A 26,335-nucleotide genomic window follows, 5' to 3' on the forward strand; every position below is an offset into this window, starting at 1 on the left:
TCTGACCGGTTCATCTTTCAACTCTTCTTGTGTGTTTACTGATATTCAGCAAACTGGTCTTTTTTCCTTTAACATTCTCAGAAATATCACTCAGTTCTCAGGAAGAATGTATTTGTCAAAGCCTTTCTTTGGAGGCTAAAATTTGTCACTTTATTAAAGCACAAACTCTGCTTGATAACCTCACAACGTGTCAGGGAATCATTTCTCTTTAAAGACATCTGCACATTTTATTTCTCCCTTTCTACCAGTGCTCCCCTCAGATCAACCAGTCTGTATGTAACGTTAAATGTAAATGGCAGAGAATGTTTGGTCTCCACATGCTACAGTTTAAATGAGTAAAGTCCAATAAAACATTATTCAGAACCAGATTGATCACTCTCACCTCTGTAAAAAGTCACGAGATACATGGGAATTACTTCAAATCTGAGTTTAGTTGTGAAAATGCAAAGCTAAGAACTAAATAGCATTCATAAATACTTAAGTAAAGACAGATCCTGACCTTTCTTGCTGAGTTTTCTCAGTTCTTTCCCTGTTTTTTGATCTTAATTACTAATTCTGATGGGACATATGAGTAAGAGACCCTCCTACTGTTTCTACATGAATTTACTGGGTCTGTACTTGACATACTGATTTCTGAATGTATAAAAGTTATGCTGGGTGGCTTTTGGGATCTAATGTTCATTTTTCACTGATGTATTAGTTGTTAGTAGAAGAGTGGGGTCTTTTTATCGTCACAATTGTCCAAAAAGAAGGCTCAAAACACACTTTTTATTATTGTTTATTAGATAGATTATTGATAACAATTCTTGACGTGTTTGTCACCTGACCGAACTGCCAAAAGCCCGTTACACCGCAATGCCTTTATTATACCATCTTCTACTAGCAATAACTTTAAAAGTTCTTCACATTTATCCAAAGGAGATGGCAGCACTGAAATGTCACACTATGCAGTTGCAGTGAGAAGGGCTTGTGCTGCGATGACTTGCAGCTGAAAACAATTTCGAGTCAAATGAAGCTGACCAGCACACAGCCAAGTGCCAAGCAAAGAAAACCAGGTGGTGGTTGTCGTTATGGAATGAAGACTAGCTCAAATTGGGGGGACTGGGATCCACTCGCTCAAAGCTCAGTAGTTGCTTTGGTTTTGATTTCTGTAGCCGCCTCGCTGGTAGCCCCCTTGTTTCTGCTGGTAACCACCTTTCTGATCTGTGGACGTGCAAAGATTGTTCATCAGTATCAACATGGCAACATTTAATCAAATAATAAAAAACATAACTTTACTGAGGATTCTTTTTGAAACTTTCAAATGTAACAATTTAAAAATATCTTGTCCTCAATCTAACAATTTTAATACATTAAAAGTAAGTTAAATGCAAATAAACTCAGTCAGCATCATCACTACAGCAATGAATACATGACAAAACAGCCTCAGCAGAGGATCAGAGGCATGTTGGCTTGAGAAGGTCATCATGTGGTCAGAAAGGTTTTTTTTTTTGCATCTGAAGAACAACATCAGCGTGGCTTTACATACCTCTCTGGTAGGATTGCTTCTGTTGGTAGCCGCCTTTCTGATCTGTAATGCAAGGGACAACCAGTCAGCATTGTTTCTAAGAAAGCACAGCTCAGCCTGGAATAGCAACAGAAGCATGTGAGATGTTCCAGGAATACAAGGTGTAGCATTCACAGCTTTGGAGAAGTACTTTAATGTGACCTTCGCTCATTGACAGACAAGGTGAACAACATGCAAACACATGTGGTAAACACAGTATAAGGCATACTGTGAGGTATGCATGAGGTCTAAACTCACCTCTGTTGAAGTAGCCACCATATACGCCCTGCTTGAGGTCAAAGACGCGCTCGTTATTCTCCACCAAGCTGCCCAGTTTCTCAGCCAGCTGCAGGGCCATGTTCTGCAGGGAGGTGGGCTCTGTGCGGTGCATCACCACTGTCTGTGTGGGCTGGTCGAGTGATGCCTGTTAGGAAGAGGACAGAAGTGCATTTAATTAAAAAAAAAAAATACATAAAAAGAAACTAAATGTGTACAAGTGAAAATTTCATTGGGACATTTATTGCTTTTTCATCTACTTATAATTGCAATTTAGTCCTGACAGAGTAGCAGAGAAGCCATGAAACTTACCATCAACTCCTCGTTGATGATCATTTTGCTGATGATGCTGTGAACTGTGGGTATCTCCAACTCAAACATCTCAGATAGTGTCTCCATGCTGGAGGAGAAAAATTGAATTTGAATTAAAACCAGTTGGCAGAGACAACATGACAGATCATCACAGATCGCATGCATAAAATCTCCTTTAAAAACTTCCATCTTGTGCTTACCTGATGGAGTCGTACACACTGCTGTACGTGAACAGGTAGGTTCTCAGTGACTCCTCTTGGATCTTCCTACAGAAGACAACAGCAATTTCAGTCAGACAGTGCATAAATATAGTACTGTGTAGGGCAGTGTTTATAAAGATTTAATTGCCAGACTAAATTAATCGAGAAACTATGATATAACTATAAATATTGCCTCGCGGTTGTATGCCTCCACCAACCAGTCAAGTTGCAATTTACATCCATGTCTGTCCAGACTCATTATTTGTTGTGAAGACTTGGAGAGGAATTTAATAAAAGGCATTAAGTGTATGTTTTGGCAAAATGGAGGTTATCACTATATTGACATGCATGATTCCAGTGAATAACTTCCAGTGAGAAACATGCTGTCTTCATTTAGAAACTATATAGGAGTACAGAGGACTGATAAGAGAGCTTCGTCACATAGTGCAACGATAATCACCTGAAGTTTACTATCAGCAAAACCAATGAGCTTTAGGTGGACTACAAGAGGAACAGGAGGCTCCCTGTCCTGGTTGTCATCCAGGGAGAGGAAGTGAAAGAGGTAGACTCATACAAGTATCTTGGGAAAGCAAAATGCGAAGATGCTACAAATTCTAAAACGTGAATGCTTCACACACATCTTCAACCCAGCAGCACAGAAGAGCTACACAATCACCACAGTTTCAAGATGGGCACCCAAGATTAGTGTCACTAATTCAGTATCCGACCAAATGTGAAATACGGTCACAATCGTTATGACGTTGAATAATGGCCAGAAAAGTGTTTTTGCAGAACATTATGATGTCACAGTGAAGTTGACCTCTGACCTTTTGGATATTAAATGTCATCACTTTCATTCATCATTTTATCCTATTAGACATTTGTGTGAAACTTTGTCATAATTAGTGTATGAATTCTTGAGTTATGGCCAAAAACGTGTTTTGTGAGGTTACAGTGAACTGGACCTTTGACCACCAAATTCTAATCAATTCATCTTTGAGTCCAAGTGGACATTTGTGCCAAATTTGGATTCCCTCCAGGCGTTCCTGAGATATCTCATTCATGAGAATGGGATGGAACATAACGCCTACGTGTCGATGGCAGCCATGGCCGGAGGAGTTATGTTTTCGAGTATCAGGTAAAAATCGATAAGAATGACAAGCATGCACATTTGTAATTGAATTACTCAATGAATGATAATGATACACACTAACCTGACAAGCATCTCGCGTACTCGCTGTGTCTCAGGAAACAGGTCCCAAACCTTACTGTTCATCTTCTCATTGATGATGAATGAGTGGCAGGTACGCCAGTCTCCCATCTTCATGGCCTTGCTGGCCGCCACCACATGCTCCCTCATGCTCTCTGGGGGTCCTGGAGGACAACGAGAAAACGACAGTTATCTCCTCTGGTTTCTTCTTTGGATTGAAGTGTAAAGCATTGTGAGGTAACATGTTGCATACCCAGCAGTGGCTGTCTCTCTCCCACTCTGAGCTGGTGATGGAACTGCTTGCTGATCATCCTGCGGCGGGCATCGAACTCATGGGCGGCCATGTAGGGGATTTCCAGCAGCATTGCGGACACCAAGTACACACACTCCAGCAGCTCCAGGTTGATGTGCATGTGGAATGGCACCTGTGACGGATGTCAAAGCCACGTTTTAATAGCTGCTGTCAACTTCTGTAAAACCTGACATGAAGTCTGGAGTGTTCTCAATATTTAGATCAGACTACTTAAGAACACATCAGGTCCCAACATGTGGTAGCTCTACTGAGATTTTCATTGTGATAGTTCATAACCAGTTGGTTTGGTGGACAGTTCTTGCAAAGCTATCTTGCACTTACTTGAGCCTAAAGTGCCCTTTCTAACCAATACAACTGATTGTACTGTGATGGAGAAGCTCTACTAAATTCTTTCTGGGTGAGGTCATCTGTCACATCAAACTCGAGTTATTTGGAATGTTTGATGAAACGCAGCTCGTTACCAACATGAAAAACACACCTAACATGATTGTTGTTGATGATGATAGGAGTTTACTGCTTTTTTAGGACTTACTTGTCTCCTCTTTTCAATCTTCTCCTGCTCAGCGTTCCTCTCCTGCATGTTCCTCATGAGCAAACCCTGACCTAGGAGCTCCTTGGCACGGCCAGAGGACTGGATGTCAAGCAAGGCATTGTGGGCATCTTTAATCATGCCCTGACGGAAAGCACAGATGCCCAGCTGGACCATGGTTCTGTTGTACAGAATCTAGGAGAAAAAAAGTTCAGTTTAGCCTTAATCATTAGAAGTTAATATATTATATTATTTTACTGTGGTGGCTTTGTGTCTGCCTGCCTACCTGCACGGGCGGGTCAGCGTGCTGGATGTTGTCCTGCAGGTGGCTCATCAGCATCAGGTCGCGGGCCTGGTACCAGCGTGAGTGCAGAGCGTGGTGGTAGATGTGGCAGAGGATGGCGCAGGTACGGATACGGTCGGTGCGATCCTTGGCGTAAATGAACTTGCAGAGACGGTCCATGATCACAGCGCTGTCCTCGCCCTCACTCTCCTCCTGGTCCTGCTCGGACTAGAAGGCAATTGGGAGACACGTCACACTCGGCTCATGACATGAAACTGTATGCACATATAAACAAATTCAAAAATAAAATAAAAAAAAAAACGACCAAGTCAAGGAATTATTTATTTAGTTTTAGTTTTATTTAGTTATTTCTGTCAATGTCCACCAATTAAAGAAACTACTTTTTCCTTTTTGCTACTTGAATAAAGTGTCTTTCTCGCTCACAATTCTGTGCTTTTCTTACCTTGGATTCTCCCTGGAGGCCCAGGCTGCGCCGGTGGGCCTTGTAATCAAACTTGTAATAGGTGTGCATGATTCTGCGCAGGTAGACACGACAAATCTCCTCTGTGCTGCCCTTGTTCTCCAAGTAGTCCAGCAGCCTGTCAATGATGCCACAAACTCGGCCCTCGTCTTTCAGATTGTCGACGTATTCTGAAAGGAGAGTGGAGAGGAAAGCAATGAGCTACTAGAAATAATACAGCAACAGAATTATGGGATTCTTGCATTAACAATTTATTTTTCTACTTTTGGGGTGCTATTCTATCCATTATTCAGACATTCATAATTCACTTTCACTGAGAGCCCATGAATGAGAGTGCAGCGGCGGATCAATGAGATCTGCCTACCTCCTCCAGCTCATCTTCAGTGTTCAGCTGCAGCCGGCCCTGTCTGTGTCAAGATGCTTGATGTCTCATAATGACAAATGCCGGTTCACTCGATTTGCATAAAATCAATCCGGCTTAAGCTTGTACCAGAATCCGCCCCAACCCTAGATCCTGAGTCTGTTTTCGGGCATAACTCACCTTGTGAGTGGGGATCTGTGTTTTGCATGATCTTGGTAAACTCTTCATCCATCCTCTCCACCAGCGTTAAGATGCAACCACGCACCCTGAACGGCTGACAAACACACAAAGAAGCAAAGCAATTTATATTTTTGTTATTGAAAATGTACTCCTGGGATTAGAAGACTAAAAATATACAAATGATACTTGCATTGAAGTAAAATAATACAGACATAAAAAATACAGACATTAAGACACTGACAGGGATTCAGATTTGGGCGAGTCTCCCATCAAACAAGACAAACTGCCACCCAAAAATAAAAGCAATGTAAACTGAAAGCTAAAAAACAAACAACCCCCCCCCCCCGCCCCAAAAGTTATGTTAAGAAAATAGGATGGGATACCTGATCTGAAATGGCAAGGTTTTCACTGTCCTCTGCAATGTTCTCCCCGATGAAGATGTTGTTGTTTTCAAAGAGGATGTCCAGCAGCTCGTCGATACAGTCCAGGCACTTCTTCCACATGTCCGCCTGATTGGGACACAAAGTCTGAATGACTCCATTTGAAAACACCAGGATCAGAATCCTGTATATTAATTTCCCAGACTTTCCCAGGTATAAGCCCAGATTTTGTAACATTTAGAAAAACTCCTACCTTCATGAAGGCCGCCAGGTTGGGGTTATAGTCATAGAGGGAGGCGATGATGTTGAACCTAATTTTGACCAGGATTCCTTGGCCCAAGTTATTCTCATTAGCAATGGCCGACAGAGCGTGCAGCAGTTCAATCTGGGCAGCTCTGTCACAGAGGTAAAACAAAGGAGGGGGGGAAAAACAGTTAAGAGAATGTCATGAATATCTAATATATCTTCTTAAAAATTCCATTTTAAGAACTATAGTTTCTTTATTATTGTTATCCTTTTAGAAGTTTGTAACCAATCAGATATTTCCGCACTACATATCATAAGTTTGCTTGAACAAAGCCTTTTCCACATATGTTCTTTTGCAACTTACAACACTTGATAAAAAATTACAGACATGAGAAGGTACAAAAGGGTGTGTGTGGGACATGAGATGGCCACATGACACATGCTTCACGGATTCATTTCGAGTGGAATGTGCAGTCTTTGCTGAACGATGCTGTGTTACCTGTCTGTGCCCTTTTTGCCTCTTGCCTGCAGGATCTCATTCAGCTTCTTCACCACCACTGCTGTGTTGATCTCTGTGCCCTTTGCAAACATCTTGGGCTTCTCCTGAGAGATTGAATACATGACAAAACAATGTCAAGATTAAACATAATGTATTGATTCACATTATGTGGTTGTTTCTTTTGAACCAACCTGTTTATAAATATCGTTTGGTGTTACTTTTAATGACTTGCACAAATATATTTGACAATTATATAGCTCATTACACAAATTTAACTTCAATGCCCTGAGAAAAAAAGGCTTTTTTTCTGGGCCTGAAACAGCGTTGTGATGATGACACTCTTGGATGAGGGCACCATCTATGGTTCTATATTTTTTCAGCAAAGACAATCATGACAGCAATAAATCAAAAAGGCTTTCATTATCATCACTTCTTTACCTTGACCAGAGGGACTCCTCCCTTCACCTTCTCCCAGCCTCCCTCAACCTCCTCGCCGCCCTCTTCCTCAGCCTCCTCCTCCAGCCGCTCTTTCTTCTTGGGCTTCTTCTTTTTCCCAACCTTTTCACTGCTCTTCTCGGGCGCCTGGGTTCTGAAGAGAAACACAGAGTGTGTGTTGATATGGTACAATTTACAATTTATTTAATGTACTGTTTAGGGAAAGTAATTGCTTGACTGTCCTTAACTTACTTGCTGCTAGTTAGTCGATCAATTATTGAATTTCCATAAAACCCCACAGTCTAAGTGATGCCAACAAAGTGCTTATTTTGTCCGACAAACAGTCAAAACCCAGGATTTAGAAATATTCTCTGTTGTAAACAAAAACCAAAGATGTGCAGAGGAAGACTCACTTCTTGAGGAAGACCATGGCCAGAGAAGCGCTCTTTCCTTCTCCTTCATCAGAGCTCTCGCTGCCACTGTCTACGGTGTCTGAGCCCCAGTCTTCGTCATCCTCATCATCATCACTGGAAGACGACTCATCCTGTCAGAGGGAGACAGAACTCCAGCACATTAGCTCCTGCAGTAGTTCATTAATATGAGCCTTGGGTCTTTTGTGCAACATTTCTTTCTGTATTTTTATAGACCTGCTGCTAAACAATTTACATTGTCTATTCATTCACTAGTTATTTTCTCAATGAATCAATCATTTGGTCAATAAAATGCTGTAGTCATGCTGGCCACTTACCCCGGATCCCTTGGCAGACTTGAGGAACTTGCTGGCCTCTGAGGAAGCCTCAGGCTTTTTCTTCAAGAAGGACTTGGCTGACACTCCATCATCACCGCCCTCACCATCGCTATCAGATGAGGAGCCTTGCAGAACAAAAAAATGGGGATGAGATGATGAGCGCATTTATTCAACACAATCATTATTATGTCCCACCTGTGATCTTAACATGAGCATAAAAATACACTTTTATTCAATTGTTTGTGACAGAGTTTAGTCCAGAATGAACAGCTGCTATATGGAATATAGTATTTAAGTTTTCTTTTAGGGATGTAAATAAATACATTCTTCATGTGATTTTTTGAGATGATAAGTCTAAATGCTGTTACCATCTTTATAAATGCAGCTGCTTTCACAATTTGTAATGTGAACACTTCTCCCATTTGTGAACAAATACAATCTTGATACACAAAGCTGTGCTTAAACTTGTATGATTAATGTATTATAATGTGGTTCAGTGCACTTCAAGATCCTTAATGGCTTTAAGCCTATTCTATACATAAATGTATTTCCTCCATCGACTGGTGTTGGGATGAACATTTGAACTTTGCAGTTTGTTTACTTTCTTGTACACTTTTATTGAGAATGTGGTAATGTAATATTAAACATGTATAAACAGCAAGCTTACCAGAATCCTCGGGCCCCTTCTCCTCCTCTTCATCTGCAGACTCCTGTGGGTTCTAAGACGGAGACAAAGAGAGAGAGAAGACATTGAAAATTTTATTTTATCTTTGTTTTCTCAGGATCCTCTTTTGCAGCAATGCCCTGATGCACTAACAAGTCAACAATTACACCTAAAAGCTGCCCAGTAAAAATCCAATCTTATCCAACGCTACTGGAGAGGTTGTGGGTTAAGATTTATCCTGCAGATGGAAGCAGCTGACTTTTGGTCACAACACTGACTTCAATTCAGAATCGTAATTCATATCTCTCAACCGGCAACTTTTGAAACACAGGGACACAGAGAGGAAATATCCTTGCTTACCTCCTTGTAAGCAGCGATTTCTGTCTCGTAATCCCTGTTGTACTTGCGGATCTTCTGACGCAGTGTACTGAGGGCTTTTGCGTTGTTTTTGTTCATTTTCTTCTTGCCCTCTTTGTCCTCCCAAAGCTGAAAATAAAATATTTGTTAATTGTGTTGCTTTAAAAAAAAGAAAAGAAAAGTGTTGACTGGGAAATTAGCGTGTCAGACTGCACTCATTAAGATGATCAATATTCTTTTGCTGCAAACCCCCCCCCACTACATTATGATATTAAAATTCAGTTCATAAGAGTTCATAAAGACTTCTGACCTGGTTCAGATAGTCCTCCAGGTCGGCCAGGAGACGGATATAGAAAGAGGGAACACCCTCTTTATCCACTATATTCTTGCTTTTGAGGAACGCTCGACATAACTGCTCAAACTCCTCCAGACATTTGGCCATATCTCGAATCTTCATGGCATTGCGGATAGTCTTGATGAGATTGGTCAACTCCTCAAACCTAAGATTTAAGAATAAATGCATTCAAAACAAAAACTGACAAGACGATCTGTGCAGTGTTAGTGACATGTTGCTTAAAAGATACCTTGACAAGTTGGCATTCAACAAACAGCCTCACTAACCTTTTGTCTTTGGCGCTGCGCACCACTCTCTTGGTGTCCTCTTCATCATCACTAAGCAGCAATGACCTATGAAAACAATATTGACGTGTGAGATCACTCCAAACAGCAGAATTTCTGATGTAATGATGGTAGTAAGCATAAATGGCACTGACTGCTTGAAAGTTGTCCCGGGTGCTTTAGGGGTGATCTCGTCGGCGGATGAGGACTCCTCTGACTCGCTGTCAGACCCGGTGGCGAAGAAACGAGACATTGCTGTAGCTGTCAATCTGCAGAGATAAAATGACATGAGTTAGGCATTGTATGAAAGAGATGACATCACATCAGTCCACATCTGAGCACTGTGAACATTTGAATCTATAGGAAACTATTTTGCTTACTATTATTAATTGGACATGAATGAAAACTTAATTTTCAACGACCAGAATCACTCGATGATGCTCATGAACGAATGATAAAATGACATGCCTCAATTAAAGTAAACCTCCAGTTGTAAAGGCGGACTTTAACTTTCCCATTCATGGTACTGGTGCTGTGTAATGCATTTGAGAAGCGCCACACAGTGTAATTACCGTCTATCATATGGTTAATGGAGTACGATTGTATGGCACCACCGTGTGTTGCTGATGTGAGAGATATAACGGAGGCATTAACATGACTTCAAGTATTTTGTCTAGCAAGCTTTTATTTAGCTTGCCAGCGTTAGCCTCAATGTCACTAGGCACCTAACAGTCAATAATAAACGGGCTACTTCACTCTGCCATGGCAGCGCACACGTTAAAAACTTTTATACAACAATAAACATCGTTTAGCTTTGCAAGATGCCAGCGTCCGTGTGTGCTAATCGCTACTTAGCGACACTGTGGAAGTTAGCTTTGACAGATGTAACGACACTGTGGAAGTTAGCTGACAGATGTATAGCAAGTAACGTTAGCCATTAAAACTAAACACCCAACTGTAGCTGCAACTACAACTCTTACAAGTTTTAATTTTCTAGAAATTTAGATAGCGTGGGCACATGCCGTAGCTTATTACTTATCCAGCTATCGCCGAATTAACGTTTTATCTGATAATACAAGGCTAACACTCACTGGCTAACTAACGTGGCGCTGATGCTAAGCTAATGCTAACATGTCGCTTGAGGGGGAGCGCCGGGCCTCCCCGCATGTCTAACCGGTAAATACACGTCGCTGAATAATCGATTATTATTGAAACAGACTCACCTAACGTTACGTCCTTGTGAAGGTTATTCTGTGGTGTGTCTGTCTACTTTGAATCGTTTTAAAATCCAGTTTTGCTGTAACAGCGGCCACGAATAAAGGCGTGCTGCAGCCTTGCCGGGCACTTGCGTCAGGAAAGGAAGTGACGTGTAGATCAACAAAACATAGGATTGTTCCACTTCGCAGTAGATCTGTATACTCAGCAGCGTTGTCCTTCTTCTTTACATTTATTGGTGGATTGCAATACCAAATTATAGGTGCATACCGCCACCTACCGGAGTATGTAGAACTAGATCAGTTTACAATAGCCTACTCAAAAAACAAAACAAAACAAACAAAAGAAAAAACTACTATATTCTGTTAAACAATCCGGTGTTTACTAAGAATTCTCCTAGTATCCCTTCCAATCCCCATCCCAGTTTGGAGTCTCTCACCCTTTCTCCCTAACCCTAACTCTTTCTTCATTATATTTGACACAGTGCATTAATACGTGTTCAGCATTTTCAGTTATATTACAACGCGTGCATGCTTGTGAATTTACTTTTCCAAATAGAAATAGTGTCTTATTTAATCAATCTGGATAGCACTACCTCCTCTCTTATATTTCTTCCTTTAACACTCTGTGCTCAAACTGTTTTTTGTGTCCTATAGTATTTTCTGTCCTTACTGTCCTCATCCCACTTTTTCTACCAAAGTTCCAATAATTTCTTTTTAATTAGTGCTTTACCTTCTCCTTTTCCAAATGTCCATTATATGTCTCATATCTGATGCTGTTTTTGCCGTACTATCCGCAAATTCATTACCCTTTAATCGCATATGTGCAGGTACCCAACAAAATTATACCACTATCCTCATTCTCTGAATTCTAAATTGACATTGCAAAATTTCAAACAATAAATCTTCTCTGATTGATTCCATCATCTCAGCTGTATAAACTGATAACTTGTCTGTAATTCTATTTGCTATATGAATCTGAAATTGTGGGATGCAGACTTCTGTTCCCACATGATCTTTCTGGTCTTTTGAGCCATCAGTAAATATCTGTAAGAAATTATAAAAATTATTCCTTATATACTGGTTTGCACAGTATCCTATTTCGTTTCCTACCTGATCGGTCTTTAGCTCCATAATACTAAAATCAATGTTAATCTTCGGAAAGAGCCATGGGGAAACATTACTTACGGGAGTGGGGGAATTAAAAAAAAAACAAAAAAACCTTTCCTTTAAATCTATTATACTCCCAACATTTGTTTAGGATGCCATTCCCACATCCTCTGAGACGAATCTAAAAAGTTAATGCAAGTTTATCTCTTCTGAGCTCTAGAGAGGTTTCTCCCAATTCAGCATTCCTTGGAGTTGACCTCTTTGCACCAATACAAAGTGTCAAAGCTTTGTTTTGCATACAATCAAATTTATTTAGGTGAGAGTTGACTGCTGCCCCATTACAAAACAGCAATAATCGATTGCTAATCTCATTAATGCTTTATATATATCAAGTAATGCCTGCTTATCTGCTCCCAAGTTGTATCCAGAAATAGCTCTAATTAGATTCATTACTTTTTTACATTTTGTTTCACATAGTAGATCTGTATACTCGTGGTATCCTCTAGTGGATTGGCAGGTGTATTACATGATTTGGTGTGGTACTGGGTTGATGAACCACCAGGTTTACAGCAGTAGATGGCAGAACATACCATAGGTTGAATGCATCCTTTGGTTTTCTTTTGTATTGAGGTTATTCATCTTTGGACTGAAAATGTTGTTCTTTGCATCATGAATAGTTCTAGTGTGAGTAGAACATCTGAGGTTTGATTAACCTGCCAATCTGTAAATGTCCTTTTGAAAAAGACAGTTCTTCACCCAGATTGCAACAACCATGTGTTTTCATCTCTTCAAATACACTACAATGATTTACATTAATTTCCTGCAAACTTACACTAACCCCAACCACTTCTTGCCGAACCCTAACATTAACCTAACCCCACGCCCTTAACTTTGAATCAGGTCTTCACCCTAAAATGTAATGGTTTACATTATGGGAACTTGCTTTTTGTCCCCAAAAGTGAGGCAAGTCACCACAATGTGACATTCAACATGAGTAATACCTGCTCTACTCCTCTTGTTGGCGTCATCATAACTGCATTGGCTGCTAACCTGAAATACCTGGTAAACAAACCAACAACCAGCATCCACCTCTCTCTGTTACACATCTTTAAGGGAAACACATTCCTCAAATATTGTATGTATATTGTAAATGTATGTACACAACTTTGTAAATCAATACAGCTTTCAACAACTGTTTTTTGTGACATTCAACCCAAAGCACTCCCCAATACTATTGCTTCCTGTTCATATCAAATTTCAGATTATTTTTCTTAATTTGAGTGTAATTATTGAAATGGTTAAAGTGAAGTAAATAGTATAGCTTGGAAACTGTATCAGCCCAACTGTTAAGAAAAGGTTTTTGAGATTTAAGTGTTTTAAAACATATGAGTATGTTTTTTTTTTAAGTAGTGGACCTCTAAAGTCTTGATATTTCTTTTAGAAGTGTGCCCATACATAAAGTGAAACTCCCAGGAAGCACAATTATTATTACATTATTCTAATTCATCAATGTAAGCTGTAAATTTCTTTTTGAGAGACAAATGAAAGCTGCCTTTTTGAGTGACATTTCAGATTTACTTGTGATGGAGCAATCGAATCCTTCAGCTGAAGTTAAGTTGTTTAAGTTACATTCAAACCATACAATGATACTCCTTGCTGCAGATGCCCAACCCTGTTAGTCTCATTACTTCTTTACATAAATTTTAATTGAAACATGACAATAAGATGTAGGTCAAAGTGAATTTCAGACTTTAAGGACGTAATCAGTGAACAGAATCAGTTTGTTTAACCACTTCCTCTCAACTCAGATATATATTGGCATTTTGACATTGATGCCATGATTATACATATTGAGTCAAGGCACCAAGGTCATGAAAAGATCTTCACAACATCAATCCCTCATGTCCCTCCTCTTCTCTGACCCTCCGGAGGTGCACTCAATCTTTCACCCTGATGAAAGGAACAAGAGTGTCAGAAAAAGAAAGAAGAGAAAACAAGGCATTGAATCGGTAAGAGCTGTGTGTGAACACAAAGTACCAAACACAAACAGGGAAATGGAACACATAAATCACTTCTTTTAACCCCTTTTAAGCCTCACCTTTGTTTCTACCTAAAGCAAAGCATAGCAGAGAGGGAACAAGTTAAAGGAAAACTGTCAGATACGACACTTCAACTCCGACAAATGACTGTCAGTGACACAGATACCCTGTGTGATCCCCAAACAAGAACTGAATTTGATGTGTGTTAAGACTAATTAAAGTGCGAAGTCAAACAATCAGCCAATCGAGTTAATGAATATTCAGAGGGGGTTGATACGGACAAAATACCTTTTACTTGAAACATCAAGCACTTGTTCTGGCTAAACATTAACTTCAATCAGAGGGACGATCATAGCAGGAGCTGACTGAGAGATAGTGGGCCTGTTCAGAGGGGGAATAAAAAAAAAAAAACATTCTCTTGATTTTATCCTCTTTCACTCCAAAATGCAACACCACACTAACTTTTCCCCACATAGAAAAGACTTGTAGTCTCGCCTGAGTGTTTGCCCACATAAGCTCAGCAGGATTGCCCTCGCTGTTTGTTCATGGCAACACTGCACCAATGTAAAGTAGCCCCAAAACGCTGGCCGGAGGCCCATCTGAATTTTAAGTGACCGGTTCCTGCACTTGTGTCCTAACACATCTCCCTCTTCTTTTCCTCTATTTCTCGCTCTATCAGTCCTCTAGGGCTCGCTTATTTAGGAGGACTTACACATATCAAGGGCCTCCTTTCACTCCTGTGAGGCCCAGGGACAATATTTCTTATTTCCCATCTGGCAGGACAAACCCGCCCACTGTCACCTCATAGCTCTATATAAGACAGCAAAAGGGCCTGATGATAAGAACTTGGTCTCAAGACAAGCCTGGCCATGCGGTGTAAAGTCCTCGTCTATGTCGTCCTCCTGACTCTCATAAAGCATGGTGAGTATTGTGTCATTACGCTTACAGGCCAGCTACAAAGGCTGAATTTGCTGTTTCTTCACCTAATGACCAGTTTGGCACAAGTTTGAGCTGAACAGGTGAAATTGCAAATATTGATGCAGAGCTATCTCAGATTGATTTTGAAAGAAGGATGTTTTAGGTAACATTGCAAATCATTAGTTTGTGTTGATCTCATACTGGAGTACTGGGTAGGAGTTAAAAGAATTGTGAAAGTGATCATATTAAGACATGTCAGTAACAACATGCACCTGACCTTCAGAGTGTATATAAGGACCAGTGAGCAGGTATTGCAACATAATGTACACAGTGTGATATGCTTGGCCAACATGATAATGCATACTGTGAGATGTTGGAGATTTCGCTATACCATTTATATTGACATTGTGAGCAATGAGGCAAATCAGTGAACAGGCCTGCTTAATGCCAGTATTGGATTTATAAGATTTTTGCATAATGAAGTGTCTTAATATGTCAGGTATTGATTCAACCAAGACTACATATTCCAGTCAGGTTATTATGCAAAATGTCTCTCAATTGAATCTCTAAAGAATGTACTTTATCTCAAAATATATGATGACATATGGCACATGATTTTGAAATGTAAATTTATTAGGCTACATATACAGTGATAAAGATTTTATTCATGTCGTCAAACCTCGAGTGCAAACTAATACTCACATGTACTAAGAATAATTACCAAAGCAATTGTTTAGATCACTTTGAGTAACTGTTTAGGAGTGAAGTCATTGTTAATGTTGTTAAGTTGACACTCTTCTCTATACACTTTACTTTACTTATACTGTGTACATTAGATAACGATAATTACAATTTCACCACCTGTGAAAAGTATATTCAGTCATATCATTCTTTCACTTTTAAATAATTTGGACTCAAATGTTCTGAATGCTTTAAATACTTTATATTAATCACCATCTCGATCAGCTTGGACCACAGTGTGAATTTGAAAAAAAAATTGTTTCCTCTTTTGGATTATTTATACCTTTACAGTCGAAACTAGACAACCACCCCCCAAAGTAGAGCATTAGTCATGTCTCTCATTGTTTTCCTTCCTGTCAACCTGCTATGATCGGCCCATCTATCACTCATAACAATAGGTGCAACACGATAAACACTTGATGAAGAAAGTTTTCCATTGCTTGGCCTTATACCTGCCGAGAAGTATTTATTGTACTAGTTACTAATTAATCTGATTGGCGGACAGACCTGACTGAAAGGCTTCATATTTACTCTGATTCAAGGAGGTAGACTGAGGTTATTGATTTACGATTAGGGGTGAAAAGAAAGAATGTGAGGTGGAAAATTTCATGAAACTCAAAGGCTCTGTCTCAAAATTCCAACATCACTCTTTATTCAGGTTTATGACATGCCCATTTAAACAATACTATTTGCCCACACTGATACAGATATTTGTTATTGCAGTTGTATTGTAGTTTGTTTCTGTAATGTTTTGTTCTAAACAGCATCCCCTGTGGCTACAAGTGGAAATTACATCACAAATCGGCATGTTGTGTTTACTTCTTGTTTTACTTTTCTGATAAAAACCAGTGATATATTTATTTGTGATCTGTTACAGTGTAACAGTAGCTAAAGCAGAGACACAGTTAGCAAAGTGACTCAGTAATGTCAGTTACAGCCATTAGCTTCTGCTCATATCAGACCAAGTAAGGCTGAACCACCGAAACCCCTGTATGCTGTTAATGTTTTGCGCAAAGCTGGGTTTCATTTCTCATGAATTTTTGACATTTTAATTTGAGGAAGATTGAGTCATTTCATCTTTCACAAGATGATATTGTTTGACAAGTGCTACATAATGCTATATATGAGGTTTTGAGAGTACACACACGTGTGTGGACATTTAAACAATACACACATATGTGATTGGCTTTCCACTACATTTCTGAACCTGGCTTAAAGGGTTTTGTGCCAATTCAACCACAACTGCATTAGTGTGGTTTGACACTGATGTTGTGCGATTAGACCTGCATGCAGTCAGCTCTGGTATTATGCGGACTGGCTCACTTGGAAGGCTTACAAGGAAACTTAAAGCTGCTCTAATCAATATTTTCATATTAACTATGGGTCACATGACTAGGCTACATGTAATGTGTAGTGACAAACTGACATTATGAGAGTTAAACAGCAACATCTACCTCACAATAGCTAACATTAGCTACCATTAGCTACTGGTCCTGAGTGTTCCTGCCATGAGAGTTCCTGTTTTGAGCAAAGTGGGGTTTCATTTCTCATGAATTCAAATTTAAATTTGAGAGAGATTGTGTTATTTCTTCTTTCATGAGGAGAAAATGTTTCAAAAGAGCCTCACAATGTTATAGATGGCTTAAACTACATGTTAGCTTGACTCAGCTTATGATATTTGTAAAAAAAGCAAAACTATTTAAGCCGTCCTTTGTACTGAGAGGACATCTAATATTAAAGGAACATTTCACCAAAAGTTCACACAATCTCGTCACTATAATCTTACCAACGTGCCTGTGTTCACGGAGTGTCAATGACTACTTTTCAGTAAAAGCTATTTATTTCTTCTCCATCTACAACTTTCTTTCTCTGCTTACAGTGTCTCCAACTGAAATACATGCCAGCCCAAATACAAATGCGACCCTCTCCTGCAATGTGACATTACCTCCCTCTGAAATAGACAAGTCTCTCATCGAAGTCAGCTGGATAAGCAACGGCTCTGACATTGCCTCATTCAGAAAAGCAGTGACCCGAATAAAGGAGGGCTTCAGCTGGAACACCAGTGATTTCGTCAATGGGGACTTTTCACTGACCATCCTCAGAGCCAGTCTAAGCCTGCAGGGAGTGTATGAATGCACAGTCAGCGAGAACTCCACAACACTACACTCCAGCAATGTTACATTTAGTATCCTTGGTATGTCTTTGCTCAGTTGTGATTTGATTTGAGCTCTAAGTACTCAGCTGAACCTAAAACGGGCACAAAGCTGGCTTTTTATCTCTCTCTCTCTCTTTTTCCCTCCATTTTCCTGCTTCTCTCCCTCTTTAGCTTCCCCAACTCTCTCAATCCCTGAGCAGTGGGTGGTGTTAGAGACAGAGAGCCAGCTTGAGTGCCATGCAGATGGTTTCTACCCTCCTCCTGTCTCTTTCTCCTGGACCAGAGATGGACAAGTGATTAACCCTGCCTACCAGGTAGACGGTGAACAGACTGCAATTGGGTACTACAGGGCTGTGGGCAACCTGACTTTCTACCCTTCCCGTGAGGATCAGAATGTGACCTTTGGCTGCAAAGTGTTGCACAGTGGCAGCTATCAAGAGCTGGAGTTTCAAGTCAATATCACCTGTGAGTGACACAAAGACACATTACATCATTTTCTGTGCACAGAAATCATCATCTGTTATGAGTCACATACCCTGCATTTTTCTTCAATTGCAGACCTAGAAGGGGCACTTCAGATAATCACTATGGTACACATTTAATTAATGAAGCTATGACACAAGATTTAATTATTGTTTCCCCGTCTCTCTTCAGATCTCCCTTCTGTTAAACTCTCTACCGTGCCCTCGTCCTCCAACAACATTCCTCTCACACTTTACTGTGACGTGGAAAGTTTCTACCCAGAGGAGGTGTCTGTGTCCTGGTTTCAAAACGGCACGGTCCTCCCCGAACCTCCCGGCACTGAGCAGAACCCTGATGGGACCTACAGAACCAGACGCTATTATACTTTGACTCCTGAGCAGAGGGAGCAAGGTGGGAAGGTGGAGTGTGCAGTAAACCAACCTGGGGTGAAGCAGCCAGCTCGTAGCTCAATGTACCTGAATGAAATGGTTCCCCGAGGTGAGATTTTAATATGATGATTTGACACGACCCATAAGACAGGATTTGTGACATTCTCATTAGCAGAGACATTTTTCTTGGTACAATTCACAAGATCATATCCATCTGAGACATGCAAACACTTTTGGTTTTTGAATGACAGTTTGATGGATAAGTCAGTAAAATCAGATGCTGGTCTGGAACAGTCTGACAAAAAGTGCCTAATGACCATCTACTGCTGTCCTACTTTTGCAGGCAGTTGCACAATTGTTTGCAACTTGTTCATCTTGTCACAACAGTCTTTTATTGTAAATACCTTGTAGTCAAGTCTAGGACTCCTGCTTATGTGTCTTGTCTCGGTCTGTTCTCCCACAGATGAGGCTCCAGTGTTGACGAAATCAGCCAAAGCATCTGTGGCTATGATGTGTATTTCTCTGGTGCTCGTCTTCCTCCTCTGCTTCGGCTTCTCTTGGAGGAGAAGGGATGGTGAGTTAGAACCTGCTGTGCAAATTAAGGCAGTGGTACAGTTTCTAGCATTTTCGGCTTGTGACCCTTGTGACCCTTGATCACAGGGTATGTCCTTAGAGATGTTTCCGTCTTTGATTGTTTAATTCGGCTTTTTGGAAGCCTAAAAATGAAAAAGTATCCAATATTTCACAAGAAACAAAATGAGAGAGAAGCAAGAAAATACAACATATATAATATAATAAATATACTGTAATTTTGTGTGAGAGATTTTGACCTTTCTTAATCATCTTGTGTCACCTCTGATTCAACTTTGGACTCCACGCTGACCCCTGATCCCCGCGTTGATCCCCACTGGTATATGCCAGGAGATCCACTGATATTTAAAGAAATATAAGTAATTCCAAAAAAAGACAGAGGCATTATTGCAGTTTCAAGCTCAGGTTTTACTTTGACGGCGTAAAGTAAAGCCAAAAGCTTGAAACCGCAACAATGCCTCCTTTTTTGAGGTACTTCTGCTCTTAACTGGTACATCACATTTTCCATATACTACCATATTAAGTTCACTAAACTGTAAACACACAGAGTTATACACAATGGGTTTCAGAGCAGGTTATGAGGAATTTGTGCTTTGGATTGGATTTCTCAATTGATCTCAAAACAATGTACCAAACCTTTTATTTATTGCACAATAGCTGCCCCTCTTTCCTCCCACTGACTCTTTTATTTTCTTTATCTCCACTCTTTGTCTCCTCACTCAGAGAAACAGAAATCTCTCAGTGTGTCAGGAATCATCCTCCCTCCACATGTGATTGTCGGTCAAAAGGGCAGGGTGACAGTGAGCATTGAAGGCAGGAGGGTGGACCGAGTCCAGACTGCATGGTTCCTCAATGACACCCCTATCTCCGACACCTCACTCACAGGTAGGAGATCCTATACACATCCAGATAACTAGACGTTACTGGTGAATAATTATTTAACCTCACTGACCTGGTTCAGTCATTACAAACTCACGCCAAACAATGTTCAAACTCACAGAACATAAAATTTTATTGGAGATCGTCACAGTTAACAGATGTTTCAGGCTGAACTTAGAGGAAACGTGTATCAAATGATGCACAAGACATTTAGAACAAAGCTGTTTTGGTTCTGTTTGGTTCTGATTTCTTGCTTGTTAGATGAGAAGACTGGTACCACTCTCATGTCTGAATTGTAAGTATGTAGTCAGAGCCAGCAGCCTGTTTGAGGAGTTTGGCTTAGCACAAAGACTGGAAACAGGGGGAAACAGCTAGACAAACTCTGCCCATGACTGTAAAGTTACCAGTCCCAATCAAGAAATGAAAGTGCGGCGCACAACCCCTCATAAAACCACGACTTTTTCATTTTTACCTTTCGGTGTTTGTACAATCTAAAGGATAGGTTCACAGTTTTTCAAATCTGTCTTAAAACAACAGTCAGGTGCTCAAATGAACACGGAAACAGGTTTTGTTGCTGTAATCATCCCTCCTGTTCATACTGACCATTAAAAGATTCCCTCCAAATGTGCTTACCATGTAAATGATGGAGGGACAAAATCCACGGTCAACGTTTTGTGCAAAAATATATATTTAAAAGTTGATCTGAAGATAATATGAAGCTTCAGCTGTCTGAGTTAATCAAAACAAATGGATATCTTCTACAGTTGCAGTCTTGTGTCTCGATGGACAGTGTTTTCCTGTTGAGCTGTGATGGAAAGGTTGTAACAAAAAGTGGGAATTTGGCACTAAGAAGATTGTAACCTTGAAAGATGTCCACTTGATTTGACTAATATGGATGACTGAAGCGTCATATTAGCTTCAAATAAACTTTTAATAAGTTTTTGCACAGAGGGAGGCTTGTGGATTTTGTCCCCCATCACTTACATTGTAAGTGCATTGTGAAGGGATCTTCTAATGGTCAGCATGAACAGGAGGAATGATTACAGCAAGAAAAAATGTGTCAATGTTCATTTGGACACCAGACTGTTGTTTTAAGACAGAGCTGAAAATTTGTGAAGTTATCCTTTACACAAATGAGAAATATTGTGTTAAATGTGAGCTTTAGAGTTGCACATTCTCCATAGAGAACTCTCAGCAAGAGCGCGAATAAGTGTATTTCCAAAAACGATTCCATTAAAGCTACTTAAGGGAATAAAAGGGGGAAACTGGATTTAAATGATTAATAAATACAGGGGCTAGGAAATAAAATGTGTTAGAATTTATTTTATAAGAATACAGTGAAATGAATGATGGGTACATTGAATGTTTTTTATTTGTATTGCAGCTACTCCTAAAGTGTATTGTGTTTTCTCTTATACACTTTAATTCTGCTAACAATTTACAACCTTACAAATACCTTACAAAGGAACCTCCAAAGCTAACTTTAACTGCCTCTATAACCCCTTAACTACCATCCATCTGCCCTACGGTCTAACCCTCACCTCCCCAGTATCAGAGAAAGGTCCTCTCCTGCCCTCCAGAGCACAGATGGGTTACTACAAGCTGCACACTGAGGGGCCACTGCACTCCTCCGGAAGTGGCACTCAACAGCTGATCTCCTCGCTCACCTTCATCCCCCAGATTTCAATCCACAAGGGGGCTGTTTTCAAGTGTCAGGTGTCCTACGCAGGCAAGGAGAAGATTGTGGTTGAGAGGGTCTCTGAGAAGTTTACAATTCTGTGTAAGAAAAGATTTTGTGTTATTCGCGTTGCCTCTATCATTCTATGATTTTAACAAATTCTGCAAGAGACATATTTGTATATTTTCTCTCTCAGCTGCTCCAGAGGTATCAGAAATTCAGCTGGCAGAGACACCAAATGACCCTGGTAAGGTTAACAAAAAACCCCCAAAACAAAATATACTAGATTCCCAGACATACAGATCTGAACATATCTGGCTATAAAAAGCCGCATCCTTGCAATTTCTGTCCTCCAGATGTCATCAGTCTGACTGTCCAGGCGTCCCAGTTCCACCCGGACGTCATCACCTTCCGCTGGTTCTGCCAGGGAGGTGAGCTGAGCCCTGTGGCTTCCCAGGCCTCGTCCTCCCCACGACCAAATTCTGAGGGCTTCTTCTCAGCCTCCAGCCAGTGTAAGCTCCCCCGAAGTGAACTGGAAATGGGGGGCACCAAAGTGTGGGTCAGTGTCCACCACATCGCCCTGAAGCAGCCGGTGACATGTGAGACCAGAGGTAAGAAAGAATAAGGGAAAGAATGAGTATTCCATTTAATACTGAGAAATAAGTGATTAATTCTCCACTTTATTCCAAATAGGCTTCATCAAGAGGCCGTGTGTGTCCGAGATTGTCCGCTCCACTTCCTCCCCAGATCAGGCTTTGACCCTGGGATGTGAAATCACAGATTTCTACCCTCCGGACATAACAGTCACCTGGCTGAAACTGAGAGAGGGAGAGCGAGATGACAGAGAGGAGGAGGTGATCGAGGGAGGGGAGATGTGGGGCCCCATGCAGACACATCCCAGACTCTTCAGGGCTACAGCCATTCTGATGAGGAGGCCAACAATTCAGGAGAAAAAGGAGAGAGGAGGAGGGATTGTTTGTAGAGTGGAGCACTGTTCCCTACAAGAACCTATTGAGAGACACTGGAGAAATGCTGATATTGGTATGAATGATTGTAGGCACTTTTACTGCTAACAGCTAGCTTTCTGTGTTAGATGATAGATAGATAGACAAAATCATACAGGTTCCTACAAGTTTATACTTAATACTTTGTATCTGTGTTTCATTCTCTTAGTTGCTCCCTCCATCCCTGCATCCATTTCGGTGTATTGGAGCAGCGAAGGAGTGGGTGTGTTCTCTCTCCTGTTGAAGGGAGGTCACCCCAAGGTTAAATTACTCTGGGCAGCAGGTGGACCCACCCTCTCACCGCTGGTGTCCAATGAGACGGAGGAGATAGGAGACGATGGGCAGAGGGAGCTGAAAAGTGTGTGTGCCCTGGAGAGGTCTACACGCCCACCAAGTCGGACAGACAAACAGCTGGAGAAACGGAAGAATGGACATGCAATAAGTAACTGTCATTAATATATTCATATGTATGCTTTTAAAGATTGGCAGTTAGTGCTCAGGGCCCATTTTCCAGTCAGCCTCTATTTCACTTGCCTGTTTCACTTGTCTCTCTAAAAACTGAAACATGATGCTGATTTTTCTATACATAGAATGTCTAACATGAACTGGAGTCCTCTGCTATACTGGTGAATATTATTTCAGAAAATCTTAATTTTTAAAAGAAATAAAACAAAAATTGCTCAATAAAACACAGAATTGCTCAAAATACTGTCAAACTCTGAGAAAAATCTTGGCTTGGGTTTGAAGTCTGTATATTTATAATGTGAAGCCTACATTATAAACCGGGGGCATGGTGTTTAAAAGACATGCCTCCAGTTTGTATTGCAGGTAGGGAAAGTCTAATGAAACATGGTGTTCCTGTTGCACTATGGGAAGTGTAGGAAATATTTGACCCATAGGGACTTAAAAGTCAAGATCTCTCAACTTCTGTTGCATCTGTTTTTACAGTTCTTTTGATGAACTGTCCCTCGCGAGTTTCTTAATTTTATGTAGGTGGAATAGTGAATTGCCAAAGTACCCCTTTACATAATTTTCAAGAGGGTGGAGGACTCATTTACATTCTCCTCCAGCAGTCTTCCGAAATTGTCTGGTGTGCAAAACTGATTGATTGATTTGTAATTGTTAAGAGATGTGGAATATCCTTTGTGCTGAAAGTGGAAACTCAACTCACATCGTCATCCCACTTCCTTCTGAAACATCTTTCTGCAAATTACTGAATTTGGTGTGTTGGTGTTGCACTCCTGCAGACACACTCTGACTTCACCGATGAAATATGAAATACTTCAAATGCATACTGTCTGTCGTAGAGGAGGGGTATGATAAGCAGAAAGCCAAATTCAAATCACGCTCTGTAAAGTGTATACATAACATTAATCCTCCTTACTCTGTCTTAAAACGTACACTTCTTTTAGATTTTATTCTGTTCACAACACTGTGCTATTACAGGTGATGTCTTATCATTTTCTTTTGGTGTTTTGTTACAGAAACAAAAGCTGCCGTCACAGACCCCGACACTCAAGGAATAGATTACATCGATGAAAAAGTGGATGGAGAGAATAACAACATCGACAGGGATGAGGAAACAAAGTCAGATTTGTACGAGGACAGTGACGAGGAACGGGAGGAAGACTCGGGTGCACTGCACATAAACCGTGTCAACTTGACCAAAGGTCGCAGAGAGAATGAGAGGACACGTCTGAGAGTGTGTGTAGAGATCACACACCCTGCACTCAAGCTTCCTGTTTACCGAACCTGGACAGGTAAGACACTGCAGCACCATGAGCAACACCCACAACTCACTCCTGTATACAAACAGAGACAAAGATTTTAGGCACTAAATAAATTTAGTGAATATAGCATCTCATCTGCAACTTGAATGCCTTTTTTGCATGCACAAAATGCACACAGTCAGTCTTATTGGTTTTTATAACCAGTGGGGCAGGAATAAAGTAAATCTGCCACTAAACAGGAAGTTTCATGTTAAGTTCTTCAAACTGACCCTCTGTCCTCTCTTTTAGAGCCCAATGAGGAAATTGCATCTACATGAAAACCCTGACGTCCGCCAGAGTGCGTGTCTCTTTGTTTAATACATCTCATTTAATATATCTAATATATATCTTTATAGTAAATATAAAGTAATAGTCATGTTTTAGGCTCTTTTATGTGATCAACAAGTGTGGTTTCGCATGCAACATTTGTGCTCTTTATTTATTACCTCATGTTTTAATGTCATTCTTACTTCTTCTTCCAACCTCTTGATTTTGACAAATGTTCATATTTTTGTATAAAGATGTTTTACAATAATAATCCAGTTATGTGGATCAGCATTTGAAAATAAAATCTAAATACATTTTTTGGGAGTGATGTTTCTTTGGATTTTGTCTTTGTCTTAAATGAAAATGAGTCACTGTGTCAAGGGGAGTTAATGTAGGTGTACTTCTCTTTTGTTAAGTGTTGCGTGCAAAACAGATATGTGTTGCTGGTCAACCACGGGATCTGAAATAAGTTCTCATTTCGAAATATACTTCTGTTTTTGTTTCTTTTTCTTTGCACCCAGACCACAGGATCGTCACCTCATAGTGTTGCATAGAGAAGGTGCTGCATGGTTATACTGAGCAATGAAGATGTTGTTTAGTTTAGAAGTTAAATTCTACTGTGCAGGACGTCTAACACGGCTATGTAATGTTGAAAATTAGAAACAAATTAGAAATTAGATTTGTGTAGGCCTAGCTTGTGTTGCAACTTTAATACATATTTCAAGCAGTGTACTTTCTACCGTATGCTATGATTACACAGTGATGCTGTAAAATCCATACATACTCATCGGCTGTCATGGAGATACAGTTTGTATCAATAATCTTGTAGTAAATATTATGATTTCAGCCAAAATTATAGGTTCAACAATTATGATTCTACATGAATACAAAAATTTGCAACATATCTAAACTACCGCAGTACATATCCAGCTTACTGAACTATTACTCCAGTAGCTATAACACTAAATCATCAGAGAAAATCCTCCTCATGGTCCCAACCACTCGAACAGAGCCGGGTAAATCTGCCTTTTCCTTTCACGGCCTGCAAGCTTGGAATGAGCTGCAAGGCACACTTAACTTGATATCTTTACTGGAATCTTAACCATCTCTTGACTTGTTTAAAAATATCTTAAAATCAGTTTTTACAGAACAATGTTTTTAGCTCCTGATCCCTATACGTTTTGTGTTTTTTTTTTTTTTATGACTTTAGCTGTCTTCATATGTATTTCTATATAAAACCTTTTTATTTTTTTTCTGCTGCCTTTTTGACCAGGCCTCCCTGGCAGAGATACTGTCTCTCAATGGGACCTTTCCGGCTAAATAAAGGATAAATAAATCTAAAAGAAGGGTCTTAACTGACCAATAAAGATTTAAGAGACTTAATTATAAGGGGTTGCCTTGAGGACTGAGATCTGTTTGTGTGTTTGCTTGGGGAAGTTGGTCTAATGACAGCCTCACCATTACAAAATTATTTATGAAGA

General features: G+C 40.2%; 2 protein-coding genes across 2 annotated transcripts; one reads left to right on the plus strand and one right to left on the minus strand.

The window, feature by feature from the left end:
- Window positions 1-762: 762 nt before the first annotated feature.
- Window positions 763-11,027, minus strand: eif3c (eukaryotic translation initiation factor 3, subunit C). Its single transcript, XM_042398189.1, has 23 exons — window positions 10,862-11,027; window positions 9,794-9,907; window positions 9,642-9,707; window positions 9,331-9,520; window positions 9,024-9,149; window positions 8,667-8,718; window positions 8,000-8,124; window positions 7,665-7,795; window positions 7,255-7,405; window positions 6,817-6,920; window positions 6,325-6,466; window positions 6,075-6,200; window positions 5,692-5,785; window positions 5,133-5,320; window positions 4,673-4,897; window positions 4,390-4,581; window positions 3,798-3,969; window positions 3,549-3,708; window positions 2,335-2,400; window positions 2,135-2,222; window positions 1,805-1,970; window positions 1,529-1,570; window positions 763-1,203 (listed from the first exon to the last, which is right to left on the minus strand). The coding sequence occupies exons 2-23, from the start codon at window positions 9,889-9,891 to the stop codon at window positions 1,124-1,126; spliced, it is 2,784 nt and encodes a 927-aa protein (XP_042254123.1). The 5' UTR covers window positions 9,892-9,907; window positions 10,862-11,027; the 3' UTR covers window positions 763-1,123.
- A 3,843-nt stretch (window positions 11,028-14,870) lies between these two features.
- On the plus strand, window positions 14,871-25,058 carry si:ch211-180a12.2. The gene is made up of 13 exons (XM_042398105.1): window positions 14,871-14,922; window positions 17,621-17,854; window positions 17,987-18,280; window positions 18,470-18,775; window positions 19,130-19,240; window positions 19,981-20,142; window positions 21,686-21,916; window positions 22,011-22,061; window positions 22,171-22,425; window positions 22,508-22,855; window positions 22,988-23,260; window positions 24,303-24,578; window positions 24,837-25,058. Exons 1-13 carry the CDS (start codon window positions 14,871-14,873, stop codon window positions 24,863-24,865), a joined length of 2,622 nt encoding a protein of 873 aa, XP_042254039.1. The 3' UTR covers window positions 24,866-25,058.
- The last annotated feature ends 1,277 nt before the right edge of the window (window positions 25,059-26,335 follow it).

The sequence above is a fragment of the Thunnus maccoyii genome, chromosome 20, assembly GCF_910596095.1.
Source record: "Thunnus maccoyii chromosome 20, fThuMac1.1, whole genome shotgun sequence".
Taxonomy (NCBI): domain Eukaryota; kingdom Metazoa; phylum Chordata; class Actinopteri; order Scombriformes; family Scombridae; genus Thunnus; species Thunnus maccoyii.

Excerpts from the sequence above, each read along its gene's own strand:
- eif3c (XM_042398189.1), bottom strand. The coding sequence starts at position 9,891 with ATGTCTCGTTTCTTCGCCACCGGGTCTGACAGCGAGTCAGAGGAGTCC. Across the intron at positions 9,150-9,330 it reads TGGAGGACTATCTGAACCAG|CTTTGGGAGGACAAAGAGGG; the intron begins GTCAGAAGTCTT and ends TTTTATTTTCAG. Across the intron at positions 6,201-6,324 it reads ACCTGGCGGCCTTCATGAAG|GCGGACATGTGGAAGAAGTG; the intron begins GTAGGAGTTTTT and ends TGTCCCAATCAG.
- si:ch211-180a12.2 (XM_042398105.1), top strand. The coding sequence starts at position 14,871 with ATGCGGTGTAAAGTCCTCGTCTATGTCGTCCTCCTGACTCTCATAAAG. Across the intron at positions 17,855-17,986 it reads TGTTACATTTAGTATCCTTG|CTTCCCCAACTCTCTCAATC; the intron begins GTATGTCTTTGC and ends CTCCCTCTTTAG. Across the intron at positions 18,776-19,129 it reads GAATGAAATGGTTCCCCGAG|ATGAGGCTCCAGTGTTGACG; the intron begins GTGAGATTTTAA and ends GTTCTCCCACAG.